This window comes from Chanos chanos, chromosome 9 (assembly GCF_902362185.1).
Source record: "Chanos chanos chromosome 9, fChaCha1.1, whole genome shotgun sequence".
Taxonomy (NCBI): Eukaryota; Metazoa; Chordata; class Actinopteri; order Gonorynchiformes; family Chanidae; genus Chanos; species Chanos chanos.
In genome coordinates, this window is record NC_044503.1 from 24,151,722 (window position 1) to 24,169,549 (window position 17,828).

At 42.7% G+C, this 17,828-nt stretch overlaps 2 protein-coding genes across 2 annotated transcripts; one reads left to right on the forward strand and one right to left on the reverse strand.

The window, feature by feature from the left end:
• Positions 1-1,137: 1,137 nt before the first annotated feature.
• Positions 1,138-8,662, reverse strand: tap1 (transporter 1, ATP-binding cassette, sub-family B (MDR/TAP)). The gene is made up of 13 exons (XM_030785653.1): positions 8,313-8,662; positions 7,489-7,825; positions 6,948-7,140; positions 5,802-5,916; positions 5,396-5,526; positions 4,468-4,673; positions 3,915-4,112; positions 3,460-3,588; positions 2,986-3,174; positions 2,688-2,861; positions 2,254-2,413; positions 1,983-2,119; positions 1,138-1,754 (listed from the first exon to the last, which is right to left on the reverse strand). Exons 2-13 carry the CDS (start codon positions 7,813-7,815, stop codon positions 1,509-1,511), a joined length of 2,205 nt encoding a protein of 734 aa, XP_030641513.1. The 5' UTR covers positions 7,816-7,825; positions 8,313-8,662; the 3' UTR covers positions 1,138-1,508.
• Positions 8,663-9,776: 1,114 nt separating this feature from the next.
• Positions 9,777-17,089, forward strand: notchl (notch receptor, like). Its single transcript, XM_030785652.1, has 11 exons — positions 9,777-9,968; positions 11,010-11,154; positions 11,616-11,948; positions 12,246-12,475; positions 13,143-13,461; positions 13,647-13,816; positions 13,983-14,038; positions 14,305-14,434; positions 15,234-15,331; positions 15,447-15,781; positions 15,920-17,089. The coding sequence occupies exons 1-11, from the start codon at positions 9,863-9,865 to the stop codon at positions 16,437-16,439; spliced, it is 2,442 nt and encodes an 813-aa protein (XP_030641512.1). The 5' UTR covers positions 9,777-9,862; the 3' UTR covers positions 16,440-17,089.
• The last annotated feature ends 739 nt before the right edge of the window (positions 17,090-17,828 follow it).

Here is a 17,828-nt window from a genome sequence, read left to right on the forward strand (position 1 = left end):
TAATCTCATTTTCTATTGGCTTCTAAAGTGATCCATCAACTACCAAGCAACACCCACAAAATTCTTAGCGGAAGTCATGCAAAGCATTTCCTTTGTGTTTTCTCTGCCGTTAAGTAACGTCGGACAAAAAGCATACAAGCTAGAATAAACGTACACCAAAGCTCAGATTGAAGCTACCTAAAATATGTAAGGAAGCTTAACATCTTAATGATAGAGTCTTATCTACTATGATACTGTACCTGGAGACACAATGGCTGGATGACAGTCGCTTTCTGTTAGGCAGTACAGTATACTACCCAGAAAAACTGCCCGGCTGCTTGTATCGCATATCGATTAAGCCCCGAATAAAACATAACATTTGTGCTTTTCAGTTTTATGCATCTGACAGGGCAGAGTCTATGGAGCACAAATTTATATCTTGAGGGTTCCATAAAATATTTGGTACTTCAACGTGCAAGTATGTTGTCAACTCGGGAATGCATGCGGACGAAGCAGTTCTCTCATTCAAATTCTTAACCACTGTAGGAGGAATTATAAACCTGATGACACATTAGTGGACAGCTTTTACCACGAACGGTAAAACCATTCTCAGATCCTATTCTGTTACCCCGCTTTTAACGAATATAAATATTCACCTTGGCTGAACAAAGTTCTTTAAACGGATCGTTTCTGAAAAAGTGGGAGTGGGCCCACTGCTCGATTAAACGTTTTACGTCAAGTCTCGCACTGTCGAACTAATTATTAAAAGCTCTTTTTGACCCCCCCCCCTCCCCCCCCCAAAGATACAGAGTGTGCAGTGGGCTACTCCCTCTTCACCGATCTTGAGCAGCTAAACAGAGAAATAACCAGAGGATGTGTTTGGCACGAACCAGTGGACGGGACAGGATTTAGGCTATTCTTAGTGGTACACCACATCAAAGTGAACACAGTGGTTTTATTTCAGTAAGAATCCTTTGTTGTTCTTGTTGTATTTATTTCTCATTCAAACATGTTAGAAAATACGTGGACAGATTTTGAATTAAAAAAAAAAAAAAAGATCAACATAGAAACATCTTCAACGCTTTATTCAAGAGAATGCTTTATAGCGTTGACATAATATTTACAATTCTTAACTCTTCTGTGTATTAAACACACACACACACACACTAAAGTCTGCTCACAAATAGAAATTCCTAATTTGGCCTAAACTGAAGAGGAGCATTTTAAGTGATATTTACACCTAATTAAAACACCTAAGATTAATACCTGTAATAGTACCCTGAAGCAGTATGAAACTACAAATGATAAAAAAAAAAAAAAAACGCAGAAGCAGAAAAGTGGTGTGTGAAAGGACAGAATATAAGACTGCAGTTATGTCAGCCTTTTTAAACTGTTTTTACAGAATTACCTCCCTACGTTCTCCTGATTCTCATCCCTTCGCTTTCATATTCATTTCACTATAACTTAAACAGAAACAGACATGGTTCGGTTTGCACATGGTGCACTGTAAGCTAACAGGTCTGTCGGTTCTAAGCATGAGCACTTAAGTTGCTGTTCTCCCCTTCCTCTGAATTACGCTGGAAGCTGGTGTTCTGCATTTTAACGAACTCGGCGTAAAGGCCGTTCTTCTGGAGGAGTTCGTCGTGTGTTCCCTCCTCTTTCACCTCCCCATTCTCGAGGAACACGATGTGATTGGCGTTTTCCACAGCACTCAGCCTGTGTGAAATCAACAGTACCGAGCAGCCGTTGGCGTCTTTCTGTAGAGCCTGGTGGACCTGGGTTTACAGAGGACACAGGATTGGATAATAACGTAGGAAAAACGAATTAACGAAAAATGAAGTGACTGCGTCTGTCGTGAAAAGAAGAGAAAGAAATGAAAAGTATCATTCTTGCAGTCACAAGGAGCAGACACTGTATCATCATTTATTCTGATTTACAATGAACCAAACTCCTCTGTGAATATCAAGTGCTCATCAGATACCAGGCGCTTTAGTTTGTCGTACCCGATGTTCACTCTCCGTATCCAGAGAGCTGGTAGCGTCGTCCAGGATGAGGACCTGTGGTTGCCTGATCAAGGCCCTCGCGATGGCTATGCGTTGCTTCTGTCCCCCGGACACCTGGCCACCTTTCTCTCCGGCGTCTTTGGAGCACACACCAATATGGGAAATGAACGTTTGGACAGCTTGGTGCAGCACGTTAGCATGCACCTAGTTTCGGGGAGGTTGTATATTCTATGTTATGTTTTGAATGAAGCAAAGGATTTTGGAGACTTGCCGGTATCGTATCCTTTTGGTAAGCTCATGATGAACTTGTGAGCGTTGGCCAGTTTGGCTGCTCGGAACATCTCCTCCTCGGTGGCGTCCTCTTTGCTGTATTTGATGTTCTCTCTGACGGAGCGGGCGAACAGAACTGGCTCCTGGCACACCACGCTAATCTGAGTTGAACAAACAGATGGAAAGTTCAGTCATAACATGACAGAACCTTCCAGAGGTTTCCGCATCCATTTAGGCATGTAATCCACGCATGCCATGACACAAACTAATTTAAAGGAGGTCTATGAAAAGAGCTCGTTTTCAGACACTTCAGTGTAGCGTGAATTCTTAACAAGACATGTCTAATCAGAGAACAGAATTCTATTTTTCACAATTACTGTTTCATTTAGGGCAGGTTATAGACACAGTCACAACATTGCTGGAAGGGAGATTTACCTTTTCGTGCAGGTATTGGTCCTTGTAGCTCTGCAAGGGTTTTCCGTCCAATAGGATTTCTCCACCATTGGGCTGGTAGAACCTCTCCAATAGGTTGATCACGCTGCTTTTCCCAGAACCTGACTTGCCCACCAGTGCAGTTATCTGGCCTGGCTTCAGCTCCAGAGAGACACCCTGAGGGTTGAGAAAAGGTCAAAGACAAAAGTCTTTAATCTCACAGGCAACAAAACACACACACAAACACTCACAGATAAGTTCAGTAAAAAAAAAAAAAAAACCCAACGCCTTGCACACATACCTTGAGTACCTCTGTGTCCGGTCTCGTTGGATAGGCAAAAGTGACGTTTTTAAATTGCACGTGTCCGCGGAGCGTTTCCGGGGCCAGCGTGCCGTCGGGAGGGATGTCTGGTATTCTGTCTACGTATTCGAATATCTTCTGCGAAGCCCCAATGGCTTTCTTCACATGGGGGTAGTACGACATCAACACCTGAACAACAAACAAAGAAATGATCTCAGAGACAATAAAAAACAACATACTTACATATCTGTTTATTTACCTATCCGCCTCTCTGTCTATCTATGCATGTTCAGATACACATACATGCATATACATATATCCATATAACCTAAAGTACATATAGGATGCTTTGGCTGCTTTATATAAAAATTATTCCTTAAGCATAGTTTTAGGCTCTATGTCTTAATGTCCATGTGAATTTGAATGGCTTTTGTTTGTTTTGTGACTTCACCTATGTGGTGTTGGATACATTACCTCCATGGCAGAGGTAAACTGTAACTCATACAACACGAATGACACCAGATCTCCGCTGCTGACTTGCCCTCCCGTCACCAGCCAGCCACCATAGTACAGGATACTGACTTTCAACGCCAGACTGGACATCTAACCAAAGAGAAATTAAAGTGTTATTTTCACATCGTGTTTGGACTATATTTCAGGTAGCCGTGACCCAGGTGACATTTCAGCTGCGTAACTGAGCTTGCAACACATTAACAGTATTGAGGGAAAAGTGCTAAAACACAGACAGCTGTGCTAGAGAACAGACAAAGAACTGTGAGTTATGTTATTTTTGGAAGTCAAACAGTTCCATTCACACCCTGTCAAACACAACTACTGCCACATTAACCAATCAAAAAGGTGTCGTGTAATCGCTATCGTGAGCGCAAGATGCGGTAAATGTAAGTCCCGTGGGTATGTCCGAGACTTACGCTGTTGGTCCAGGTGGAAGCGGCGTAGGCGGCAGCTTCCTTTTTATTCAGGGAGTACGTATGCTCCAAACACTTCTTGTACCTCTCCGTTTCACCCTCCTCATTCGCAAAGCTCCTCACCGTCTTCATGGAGGAAAAGGTTTCCATGGCAACGTCGTTGGCTTTGGCCAGAGACTCTTGGACTTGCGCAGAGAGTTTCTGGAGATAAAAACAATACCTAGATGACTTGTGTTACCTCCAATAATCACCAACCTTATAAAACCTATTCAAACCTGTCATAGCACCTGTTCACTCTTTGTCACCAGAAACCCTCTGAAAGTTTTTAAATACATCCCTTTATTTTATCAGTGAAGCGTTGACTTTAACAACACACAAAACACCTCTTTGTATGCATTTCACTTGGTAAGAGAAGCCAACTGTTTCTAAGTCATGGTGTCTGGTAACACGGAAGCCTACATTCAAACAACAGTTTAAACCCAATATCTCTCTCCTTTCTGCAACAGACGGCGGCTTGTGCAGACAGCGCACCTCTTTGTTAGTCTGCATGACCTACCTGATAGAACTGTCCAGTAAATTCCGGAATGACCCAGATGATGGGCAGGCCGAGCAGGGTAAAGAAACAGAGCCTCCAGGAGAGAAACACCATGGAGCCAAAGAGAAAGATGACTCTCCAGAAGTACCACATCAGCAAACTCAGCTTTTCACTCAGAGACTCACTCATAGTGTTGGTGTCCGTGGTAATACGGGACACAATGTCACCTGCACAAACATAACGATTAAAGTCTCTGGTGTTGAAGAAAAAAAGTGTATTGCTATTCATAAGGTTTCTGAGGAAAATTTAGAGAGGAAGGCTCCCATGGTCAGTAATTTTTGTTTTGTATTATTGGTTTTAAAAACTGGAGCCTTATCTAAGGCATAAGTGGTTTATCATTGGTCATCATGTGTTAACATAAACAGACGCTTTTCCGCATGAGTTACTGGAATAACAATTGCAGCTGTTATTATTGGATCAAACATACTGCAGACATGAATTGAATTTGAATTGAATTTGAATCTAGTTAAAATGAAGTAAGAGCCCACATGCTACTGTAGAACTTGACCAAGTTGTAGAACCACACCAATTTTGTGTTTGCTGGCCTAACAAACTGAACTAAATGTATGAACAGAACTAAACCTGTGAAAAGAACCGATTCCGTCCATGTTTGGAGCAAACATATTATGGCTGTAAACTGAAGACCCAGTCAGCATGAAGAATGAACCTGTGTGCTAACGGAGAACTGAAGCCCAATCTTGAATTACACGTACTTGCTAAACTTTGAGGCGAACCATTGAAGCTTAACCAAAAGACCACGACAATAATTTAGAAAATGGTGTTATGTTAAGGAATGAATCTACAGTGAGTGGTTGTCCTGCATAAAGAACCCATATGTGTATGTGTGTGTGTGTGTGTGTGTGTGTGTGTGGTGTGTGTGTTTTCTCACCGGTGGTGGATTTGTCGAAGAAGGCTATTTCCTGTTTGAGCACACACTGAAAGACGAGACCCTGGATGGCGGTGTGTATCCGGCTCATGGTGACGTTATAGATGAGGTCACACACGAACTCGCACACAGCGCTGCAAGACAAAAAAACCAGGATCAGCACTCGCCAATGCGTATGGAGTTGCATGTATGTATGAATGTATGCATGAATGTATTCATGTGTGGTTTTATAGCCACAGCAAAGCAATTCCATGCAAAGCATCTCATTGGCATAAAATAAGATAAGCAGATAGTTTTTGCATTTATGTATTTGTTGTGAATGTTTTGAATACGTTTTGATTTGACCTGACCATCAAGGCCACTAGACTGAGCTTGGCTAATGCTGCTATGTTAAAAGCCTTTGTCTTACCTCATTACAGTGAGAAGGGTCATGATCCTGATGGCGTTACCAAAGGCCTCGGGTTCATCCTCATTCATAATCCAGTCAGTCATTTTCCCCGTGTAATGAGGAATTGCCATCTCGCCTTACGTTTGACAAATGCGATCAGATTAGAACTTATGATCACAAAGCAGGATGTAAAATGCAGACTTAGATATTTACATAAGGCTATACAGCTGTGCACATTGCTGTCTGTACAAGCAAAAGAGGAAGCAAGCAAAAAAAGTTTGGTGTTATCTCAAAGCACAAAGTTACTTTCACTTTCAATACTGGATCCATTTTGACTGAAGTTTGAAAGGATGGTTTTATAGCACAGCTCATCATTTGACAGATAACACTGACTACACAAGTGACTGAGGAAGGTGTTAGATAATACAGAGTTATTCCAGTCTCTAACAGTGGCCTTGGAAAGAGGGCAGACATTTCTATTCTGTTTGCCCACTGAGGTGGCACAGTGACCTAACAGACACTTGTGCATCCTCATAAGCCGTAAAGTCATCAGCAAGAATTTTACGTTGTTGTTGTTATTTTTTTTTTGCCTAGTTGACTTTACAATCGTTTCAGTATTTTTGGCAGTGTTGTTCTGTTTGTTAAATTCAGTCATCTCAAGGTTTGATGGCAAAGAAATAATGTCAAACAGAAAAGGAATTAAGGTGGCACGGTGGGTAGCGCTGTCGCCTCCCACCAAGAAGGGTTCAATTCCCGGCCGGGCGGCCAGGGCGTTCTCTCTGTGTGGAGTTTGCATGTTCTCCCCGTGTCTGTGTGGGTTTCCTCGCACAGTCCAAAGTCATGCAGGTTAGGTGAACTGGAGACGCTAAATTGCCCCCAGGTATGAATGTGTGTGTGAATCTGTGTGTCTGCCCTGTGATGGACTGGCGATCTGTCCAGGGTGTTTCCCTGCCTTTCGCCCTATGAGCGCTACGATGGGATAGGCAACCCTGATTAAGCGGCTTAGATAATGAGTGAGTGAGAGAAGGAATTAATCAAGTAAAAGGTCTTTTGTTCAGTATAAATGATTGTGTCCAATATTCTTGGTAGCGCTTTCATACATGTCATAGCAACTTTCCTAAACGGAGTCACAACAAGTTGAATGAGTTTCTGTAAAAGGTGTCTCACCTAGAGATGAGATGATCACAAAGAAGATGACAACGATAAAACGCCCAGTGTAAGGCCTCATGTATCCCATTAGCTTCTGAAGTGGGGTCTCCTTCTTCTCCTTCGGTTTGGCTCTTTTCCCCGGCAGGATGGAGGGCATGTAGCGTGTCCATAGCAACAGAGACAACGCCGTGACCCCATAACCCTGCAGCAACTGTGATAATTAAAAAAGAAAAAAGTGTTACAATGCAGATCCTGAAGGATGATATTGTACTCCTGTTCCGTTTTCGTCTCTGTCCCCTTTTACGTCAACAGTAATTACACAAGGTTGTCATCCTTTAGGGCTGTTTTCCTCGACAAATAGTCAGGCCTATTCTAGTCAGAGCTGCCACTGAATGAAAAGACTCAATAAAAAGTACAGTCTAGAGACACTGGGCTTAGTCCTTGACAAGGTCACAGGATTCTGAGAGTTTGTAAATACTTCAATACGACCTGAAGACAAAATCATTGCTCGCTGCTGGAAAAAAAAAGAGTGAGTCAGAGATGTTTGTTTGTTACATACCCCTAATGCAGAGTGCCATCCCCACATTAATTCCAGTGTAGACCACCCACATTTCCAGAGAAAGCTGATGTAGGCCGGGTAAACAAAGCTGTGCACAGCTAGCGTCTGAAAGCCTTCAAAGGTTTTTATCCAGTGCGGAGTCCCAGAGTACGTGTAGGTGAAGAGGTAGAGCAAAAAGCCACGCAACAGGCTTCCAGTCCATAACGTGACGAAAGGATGAGCGATGAGAGGGGGGGAGCGCTGAAACCAGCCCACCGTTGACACCACACACACGTCCAAGAACAAAAACAACGTGGCAAACATAGGGAGCGACATCATTGCCTTCATTACAGACACGCTGCAAAGACAGGGAACAATACTAAGGCAAAACGTCACGTGTTAACATTGTATAATCGAATGCATTCACACAGCTTTTTGAACTGAACTGAGAGATTAAAGTATTTGTCGTGTACTGAAATGAAAACGGTGAAAACGAAACCACCACGTTGCTGCAGTCCTAATTTCTCCTGGTTAAGTGCTAACAGTAAAATGTCTGTAGATCGCAACATGAAAGATATTTAAATTTAGAGAGTACTGTATACGTTCAATGTATGATTCCTTTTCAATTTTAAACTAGGCAAAGAGATGACACTTTCGGTTTCAGTCTATGTCGGTTTGATTTGCAAGCCATTTCATCAATATTTATTTAATTATGTCTTGAAAAGGTTAACGTTAGCTGAAATCATATTTCGATTGCTTAGATGGTTGTTATGTGTAGCTATTAGCCCATTTCTTTGTGAATTCACGGTAAATGCTTTACCAAGTCCAAGGCCCGAGTTACTTACTGTGCAGAGTTTCAAAGCCAGGAACCTGCTGTTTCCAGTCCTTGACTGACCTGGTTGTAATTGTCCAGGATGGAATAAATATTTTGCACAAAAAGAAGATACAAATCCTAATCAGTGTTGCCCTGACTACCTTTTACCGTTTGTTTTACCGAATCCGACTCCCATCAGCCTTGAAGAGCTTTTGCTGTAAGACTACGAGTCAACCGGTAACATACAACGTGAAATCGAAAGTAAAGTTTACACGGAAAATCCCCTTCAGTACACGCCCTCAAGTACACGTTTTAAGAAGCATTACGGAGTGACTGCAGCTTCGGTGAAGAATACGAAAGCCATCCAACTTATTGATAAGGGACATTCCATGAAGTTAAGCGTTGTAACTCGTGGAGAATTCTTAAACGCGACAGCGCGCAACACGGCAGCCAATGGCGAGCAAATTGCGACGCTGTGTGGTCGATTTATGTAGTACAATATAGCGTGATTTCCAGATTTCCAGGGTATTCCAGGAAGCGGGTTTAGTTAGTTAACTCAGAGCAAGGAGTAAACCTCCTAAAACAAGAGCCGTATGGCTTTGTTTAGTTAAAAGAGTGAAGCCATTAGGCTCTTTTATTAAGAGGTTTACTACTTATTCTAAGTTAACTAACTCTGAGTATTCACTAAACCCGCTTTCTGGAATACCCCCCAGTTGTATTACATACTTTTTCGTCGCTGAGATACCAACATAGTAGTCTTAACTATTAAAGCGCATTTGTGTATTTGCACAGTATTTGTGCTGTACTTATACAGAATTAATGGAATATATGGAATTAACCAACAATTCCCTGTTAAATTCATAGTTAACTCTCTCTCTCTCTCTCTCTCTCTCTCTCTCCAAAACCCCCAAAGAGTCTGACAAGTCAGATCACAGACTGAAATCAGTTTAACGTGGAAGTGCAGCTGACTCACAGCTGGCTTTGAATGTTATTCAGCAGAAACTGTTTTCATTTGATGTTATCCACAAATAACAATGTTTAACCTCCTACAATGTACCTTTTCAAAATGTCATAGTTGACCTGTATGAAGAAAAGGCTGATTAAACACTTTTTTCTTTTGCTTGTTCTTTTTTAGGTCACATTGTCGAGCACAACGCCATTGTACATGTTTCATAAACTGTACAAGTGCTAGGTCAGACTCCTGCAATAACAAATACACCCAAACAGGCATTCACACATACACATACACACACACACGCGTGCGCACACACACACACACACACACACACACACGCAAAATGCATCTCTATTCTTCTCCACACAGTGGCAGGAAGAAGTCCAGATATCCGGAGTGCTTCTGAAAAAGAAGGAAAGAGAGAGAAAGAGAGAGAGAGAGAATATCGGTGGGTGTTGATGTGGGTGTAGACATGAGCATTCACACGCTCTCAGTGTATTTTTACACACGGAGGTGACCGTAGAGGAGCTTCACGGAGAATCGGACAGAACCGCACATCATCAAGGAGAAGACACCACACATTACCTTGACCCAAAGGCCTGCGTCCCATCCGAAAGCTCAAAGCCATGCCTTGGTGCGGACTGCTGACTAAAGGGGGGAAAACACCTTCCGCTGTGCTCCTAATGATGAGACTGGCCTTCCTGCTGTGGCCTCAAAGTCACGTCTCTCAAGGTGAGTCAAAAATCCCACTTCCTGTACTGTATGAAGAGTATTTAGAGTGAGTCAGTCATTAGCATGGAGGTCACTTATCAGCTCATAAGTTAGATACGAAATGCTGTCGGTATCTAAGGTCTGCAGTGGAGAAGTGACAGTGTGTTTCTGTCCGAGCCCTTAACCGAGGGATAGAGTAGAAGTGGTCCACTACTCAACACCAGCTCAGGTTGCTAAGGTACATTGACTGTGGGCTAAAGTCAAACTGGACTGTTGGTCACAGGACCAAGAAATGGGTAACCAGGACAGAAACTGTAAAACTGAGTTCTAACAAATACTTTGATGTGATGCTGTGTCTAGAAACCGAATGTGTTGTGAATTAAAAATTTAAGAGACTGAAGTATGGAATTTTTGGATTTGTGTAAAACAGGATTACGATTTTCTCTCCCTCTGCGTTGAGTTATTTTTCTTTGTACTTTGAGGCTAACGGCATTTTGTAGGTTCATTGTGTTTTAAGCACCTGCCAAGCCTATTGTCCTTCTCTGATACATTCCACGTCACCGCAACAACGACCTCCGACCCACCCGTTCCCAATTCTACACCATTTCCTGTTTCTATTCACTTCTGCTGGAAACTTCCTGTTTGTGTCAGACCCCCAATTTCCCGTTTCCTGTGCAAGCCCACGCCAAGGACACACCTCCTGTGGCCTAGTTGGCTTTGACGTATTTTATGATGGATTACCTTCACTAACCCCACCTAGAAAAGAATAAAAAACTGTGTTTTAAAAGTTGTATCTATGCCAGTGCTTTGCAGTCACAACATTGATTGTATTTGTGATTTAGCAGAGCTTGTGAAGTATAGAAGGTCAGAGTTTTAATTACTTATTTTAGTTTCTAATCGTGAAGTAAAACAGTTACTCATTCATGCACAGAACTATTTCACATTGTAGTTACAGTAGATTATATTTCATAATGTCCCAATCAACCAATTAACTAATCAGATTGTTGACCAATTAACATTTTTAATGAGGTGTTGAAGTATTATCTCTTTCTTTTCTGTTAGCCTCCCCCAGTGACCCGTGGGCCTTTTGTTCGAAGAGCAACCTGTGTAAGAGCAAATTTGCAGATGGACAATGTGACAAAGAGTGCGTCAGCCCAGCATGTCTGATTGATGGGTTTGATTGTATCACAGATAAATCCTCCTGCAAGTAAGACACACTCACACACACACACACACACACACACACACACGTACACACACAGACTCGCACACACACACGCACACACATGCTGGAGTGTTAAAAATGAGTGTTTAAAAAGTCAGCTCTGTTCCAACAGGAAGAAACACTGGTTACTGACACTGGTTTATTATTATTTGTTTTGTTTTGTTTAAACTGATCTCAACCACAATAACATAGAGACAGAGACAGAGAGTGAGAGAGAGAGAGAGAGAGAGAGATTATAGACAATAAATGATATCTCCCAGTATGATGTTACATTGATATTACAAGGGAAAAAAAAACCTTGTCGACAATTCTACTATTTAGGTTGAAATGTTTCATAAATGTCCCCCTCCCCCTTTCTGATTTGGTAAACACATAAAACATGTCCCCATATACTCTGAATCCCTCTTGACTCTGAGTCTCTGTGTTTTTCGAACCCCTGTCAGCCCTGCACACGTGCAGTACTGTCGCAATCACTACGATAACTCTCACTGCGATCACGGCTGTAACTCGCCGGCCTGCGGATGGGACGGGAGCGACTGTCACCGGAACCGATACTCCAAGTGGGCCAAGGGAACTCTGATTATACACACCAGAATCCCATTCCAACGCGGAACCTTCCAGAACACCTCCTTGCTTTGGGCTGTCAGCACCATCCTCAGAACTGCCGTCAAGCTCAGAGGGATGGCTCCGTTTTCAGCCAACAAGGATGTTTTCGCGTTAGACACTCAGACACTATCTTCCTTACTAACACAAACCTCATCTTATGACGTCAGTGGGTAAGCACCATACACACATTAGATTTCCATAAGCACATGTTGAAAGTTTGCAGTCTAAAGCAATAATACATTGTAGCATAATACATAGCAGTCTATGGTACACTGCAGTGTAATGTGTATTACACTACAATGGTGCAGCAGGACTTTGAGAATTATATTACAGTTACATTGATAGTAATAACAAGTGTAGTTGTAGTAAAAGTAACACGGTAATTTGCAGTGGTGGTGTCAGGGTAAAAGTGCTGTTAGTGTCCTCTCATCCTTTTTTTTTCTACCTCTCCTCTTTCCGTAATGCAGGTCACTGCTGTATCTACAAGTGGACAACAGGCCATGTTCCTCTCATACTCCACCCACTTGTTTTGCATACGCCTCCGAGGCAGCGAATTTCTTCCGAGTTCTCGTGAGCAAAAATCCGCCGATACTCAGCAGTCTGCCAGAGGTCCAGGCGATCGTTCAGGCCGGCGTGCGGGGGGTCCTGGAGGACATTGGAAACAGGGAGGAGGACGAAGTGGAAGAGGAAAAAGAAAGTATGTTTGTGTGTCACAGATTTGACATCACTCTGTGAGTGTGTGTGTGAGAGAGACATGGTCTTGTGATGTTGTGAGGACCAAATTGATCCATGATGATATAAACATCTGTCAAATAGAGGGATTATGGGGACATTTGATATACATGATATAAACATCTGACAAATTGGGGGATTAGGGGGACATTTGATATACATGATATAAACATCTGACAAATAGAGGGATTATGGGGAATTTTGCTGGCCCCCACAAGTTTAAACAGTTTTTGCCCTAACAGCTACTGTTATTATCATTAAAACAAATATCAAAATATATCTTTGGTCAGGGTTAAGTTATTAATCTTTACTTACAGTACAATTGAGGGAATTTCCCACGATGATATGAAAAAACAATGTGTGTGTGTGTGTGTGTGTGTGTTTGAAAGAGAGAGAGAGAGAGGGTGAGAGAGAGAAAGAAAGAAAGAAAGAAAGAAAGAAAGAAAGAGAGAGGCATTTGAGAGGAGGAACATTTGAGAGCAGGTGATTGCCAAAAGTCCACTTCAGAAATGACTCGCTTTAAATAATAAACCTGTTCGGTGACCAAGTATTCTATGTCTTCACGTCTCTGTTAGTTATTTGTTTGAATCAATGGTCTGATGTAGAATTGTCTTTCACTCCTTCAACTAAAGCACGTCCAGCCTGGTTCTGGCCAGTGGTCGGCGTGGCAGTGGGTCTTGGCCTGGCTTTGGTCGTAATCGTCGTGGTGTCGGTCATATGGCGCCGGAGAAGGAGGCAGAGGAGGGGCAGAGGTGAAAGGGTCCACCACAGGTCAACGGTCACGGAGAACAACAACGGTAGCAAGGCCTGGACTCGACGCACCAACAGCAGAGAAGAGAGAGGGAGAGGAGGGAGGGAGAGGGACAGGAACGGGCTTAAGAAGAAAAAGAAAGAGAAGGAGTCAGGGAAGAGACGGAGAGAGCCACTGGGAGAAGATGCTATTCAGCTACGGTGGGTCTAATGCTAAACATACAGGCAGCAATTAGCAGTATGAGAACAAGGCTCTCTTCAAGTAAACTTTTTTTTTATTTCAACCTTGACTTTTTGTTTCGAATAGTTTTATCTGGATTCGTTATTTCGAGAATGTAAGTCTTAAAATGAAACGTTTTGGCCTCGCTTTTATCTCTCTGCTTCAGTACACTCAGGAAGGACCTGGACATTGGTAGTGACACGGACATGACCCAGAGTTCCATGGAAGATGTCAGGTTTCCACGGCGACAGGAAGATGCTTCAATTTGTGATCACAGAAGTCCAGAACAGAAACATTTCCGTCTCAACTCTAACCATCAGCAAGTTCCCATGCTTGGTAAAAACGAATCTCTGTTTGTTTACGCAAGAATGTCATGTTGTAATGTCTGCCTTAACACTCAGTGTTTGTCCAGTGATAGCAGTACTGTGTAACATGAGGCATAGTAGGTGAATCAAGCAACAATAAAAAGATAAGCAATGTGATCCTTTATTTTTGCGTTTAGCACCCCCTAGAGGATGGGAGAGGAATGCCACTCCACATCAAAGAACACCCAACAATGTGAGTTTAAGTCAGTCATTAAAATTCATAACATAGACTGCAAAACTTATTAACAGGTTGGGTGATGAAGCCCTTATTAACGTTTGTGGGGTTTTGACTGAATTGTAAGCTTCAGTCACTTCAATCTCAACACCCAAGCTTTTCAAATCAGCAAATGTTTGTACGCATACACACAATCAGTTTCATTCAGAATCGCTCAGTGTCAGTTCCATGTTACACAATGGCTGAGTTCTAGGCTTTGTGATTTTGTTTTACCTTCCCCTCAGTCTGCTCCTGTTCAGTGGTGCGGTCCGGACGGTTCAGTGGTCCTAATCCGAGCGGTGAGGAGCGGACTCGACCGAGTTGTTTTGGAATTACTGCGAGCCGGAGTGCCTGTAAACAACACGGATCACACGGGTATTGCACGTCAAAACTCATGTTCCGTCATATGGGAAAGTGATTTTCTAAAACATCAGGGGATTTAGTTATTAAATATAGTCCCTCTGCATCTGGCATTTCCGGCATATTCCGTGTTTTCCCATAGCACCTGCCCTTAATCTGCACGCGCTATACAGGGGTTTTAGGTTGTGGTGGACTGAAACTTTGTTGTTGAATTGTTTATTTTATTTTCTTGTACTGTACTCTGTTTTTTTGCAGTTGGGGAGTAACATGTTCTGCGTTTTCTTTGCTTTTTTTTCTGTCTTTCTCTGTTTCATCTCTCTCCACCCTTCCTGTGAACTCCCCACTGCTCCTCACTGCGTGCGCTCCTACGTCTCTCCTCTTTGAAACCCACCACAGCTCCCCTGATCCCCTCTGATTCAGAACAAAGTTAATTTGCTTTAAAGCGCCCAACGGATGTGGATGTACTGAATTAACTTTCCTTGCTTTTTTCTTTTTCTCTCCAACTCACTCCTCCTTTTTCATGTTGTCCTCTCTCTCTCTCTCTCTCTCTCTCTCTCTCTCTCATAAACATTTACTTTTTAATAACTCATCCTCTTTTTTTTCATTTTCACTTCATGTGTTTCTTCTCTCTCATTTTCTGTGTGTTCCTGCTAAACATTTTATTCCTAAATATTTCACCGTGCTCATTCATCCTTTATTTAAAACTACACCCACCTTTTCTCCACCCTCTCTCTGTCTCCCTCTCTCTCTCTCTCTTTTTGATGGGCTTTCTGCTTTTATTTCCCGCCTCTTTTGTATCCATTTTCTCTATCAGGGAGATCGGCCCTTCACTGGGCATGCTCAGTAAATCACCTCTCTTTGACTCGGACTCTGATTCGGTATGGTGCGGCAGTGGACTTACAGGACCACAAGGTACAAAACTCACTCACATGTTCCTGTTTTCAAACATCCAACAACCATTATAATGGAGTTTCTTGAAGATATGGAATAATTGGGTGACTGCTTTTCATCTTCCTTTTGCTAATAGGGTGAGACTCCTTTGTTCCTCTCAGCCCTCCACGGTTGCTATGATACCGCTAGATTCCTTCTCCTTAACGGGGCCAATCAAGACCTGACTGACCGCAGGGGGCGTAGCCCATTGGACGTGAGCAGGGAGGGATTGCACCATCAGGTCCACGAACTCTTATTGGCTCATAGAGTTCAAAGGGGGCCGGTCCCTATTGACCTGACAACTGAAGTATTATGGGATGACCGTGCTTACATGTATTCTCCATGGATGGTGTCACCTCCCTCTTTACCTGGAAGAAGTGCCTCCTTCTCTGGGGTCATAGGTCATCGGGAACTGTCATCACCCCAGCCCAGGTAAAAACAGTTTCATTCAGTGAAAATATATCCTGAACATGTTTACAAGGAATCCCTAAGTGAAAGAGATCTTTGACTAATTCCTGTGTTTTAAGGAAATGTGACACTGGCAATTGTTTTTTTTTTTTCTTGTGACAGTGACTGGCAAATGGTCAGAGGACAATGTGCTTCTCCCCAAAACTGGCGTCCTATGCCCAACCAATCAGCCACAGCACTGGTCACTCCCAGGATACTTGGCCACCCATCTCGGCCAATAAGCACTCTTCAGGAAGTGACTTCGGAGGCAGAGGAAGAAGACAGGGAAATGCCCCAGGAAGTTCCCAGAGCAGCTACCCCTCACTTCCTGTCTCCTCAGCCAGCACCCAGACAACGCTCCTTTTCCTGCACCCAGCATGCTCTGCAGCGTCGATCTAGTGGCAACCACTCAGATCTACCCATTACTTTTCCAATAGAACCACCAGCCAATGAACATGTAGAAATAGTGGTTGTCCCTCACCCAAAAGAAGCTGCAAACCAATCAGAGAACAGAACATCTGGACCAGTCCCTAGTATACCACAGAGAGACCCTGAGAGAGAGAGTGCGAGAAACTCTAGTCAGAAACCTCAGAGCGAGAGGTTGAACAATGACACTGCCAAACCCGCACAGGCAGCACTGTGACAGACGAGCCAATCAGAAACAAAGTCTCACTCCTCATTCGCTGAACAACATGGAATGTCTTAACTGACTTCTTTCTGTTAGTGTGTGTGAATGATAATGCAATAACATAGAAGTGTTAAGACATTAAGTGTTCCTCTTCCATCTTGAGGTAACCAAAACAGTGACTGAACATTTTTAGTTTTTTTTTTTTATTTGCATCTAAGCATTAGTGCAGAATCCTGACAAAATGTTGAGGGTGTTAGAACCCTGATTCCCTGTAGAGATCCCAGCTGGACACTCGACGTCACATAAGGAAGGGAAACATCTCCACTGAATGTTTCTACACACACTACAATCCATACAGCAATGCACAAACATTTCAGCCTGTGTGTGCAGGTGATTTCACACACTGTAAAAACACTAATGTATGGTTCTTTGTTATTCTTTGTTAGAGAAAAAAAAAAACTGTAAAATAGCTGATTTCAACAGAAATAATATGAGGAGTAGCAGGATGGTGTATGATGCCTGGCCACTTGTCCAGGAGTAGAGAACATTTTTTTAGACAAAGGCTGTTTCCACAAAGCCGTTGTATGTGTACACAGACAGTCTTTATTGTAAAAGAGGTAGAGAATACAGGTGTTTCACTGTACAGAGAAAAACAAAAACCAAAACAAAAACAAACAAAAAAAAAAAACAACAGCACTGTTGATATACTCATTCAAACTGTAAATAAAGATGGCAAACACACCTCATTCATGTAATCTAGACACACGCACACACCCACACACAAACACACACACGCAAGCCCAGTAAAAAAGAGAAAACACACACAGCCAAAAAGAAAAAAAAACAAAACAAAACAACACAATCTTTGGATTTTTTTCCTCTATTGCCCCCTTAACCCATGCTAAATTGCTTCTATCTGAGCTTTTCTTAAGAAACAATATAGGTTAGAATAGCAGTGATAACAATACTAATAATCGTATAGCTATAATGAGAGCAATCTTAATGTAGTCAAAAAAGCCCCCCCCCACCCCTTCCAGCACCCTATTGCAGTAACATGTAGTGGAAGTAGTGAAAACAATACAAATCCCATGAACCCAACTCTAATGTGCACACACGCCCCACACACACATATGGATACACCCACACAGGCACACGTCCACAACCGGCCCAAACACACGTAGTGATATACAATAATGGACTTCTTAAAAAAACAAATCAAACAAACAAAAAAAAAAAAACCCAGAGAAAAGTAAAACTGCAGTTGGGCAGAAGAGTGATCATTCTTTCCGTCTTTTCATTTCGTGCCATCCTTTCCATGTCAGTCGTGGTTGGAGAGAGAGGATGAGAGACAGAGAGAGAGGGAGAGAGAGAGAGAGAGAGAGAGAGAGAGAGAGGGGGGGGGGG

What these genes read in the sequence shown, in the direction of transcription:
- tap1 (XM_030785653.1), bottom strand. Translation starts at nt 7,815, where the DNA reads ATGAAGGCAATGATGTCGCTCCCTATGTTTGCCACGTTGTTTTTGTTC. An exon ending in CTTCGACAAATCCACCACCG is followed by an intron (nt 4,674 to 5,395) that starts GTGAGAAAACAC and finishes ATGTTTGTGCAG; the next exon opens with GTGACATTGTGTCCCGTATT. An exon ending in CTTCCACCTGGACCAACAGC is followed by an intron (nt 3,589 to 3,914) that starts GTAAGTCTCGGA and finishes CTCTTTGGTTAG; the next exon opens with ATGTCCAGTCTGGCGTTGAA.
- notchl (XM_030785652.1), top strand. Translation starts at nt 9,863, where the DNA reads ATGCCTTGGTGCGGACTGCTGACTAAAGGGGGGAAAACACCTTCCGCT. An exon ending in AGTGGAAGAGGAAAAAGAAA is followed by an intron (nt 12,476 to 13,142) that starts GTATGTTTGTGT and finishes CTTCAACTAAAG; the next exon opens with CACGTCCAGCCTGGTTCTGG. An exon ending in CTGTCATCACCCCAGCCCAG is followed by an intron (nt 15,782 to 15,919) that starts GTAAAAACAGTT and finishes TTCTTGTGACAG; the next exon opens with TGACTGGCAAATGGTCAGAG.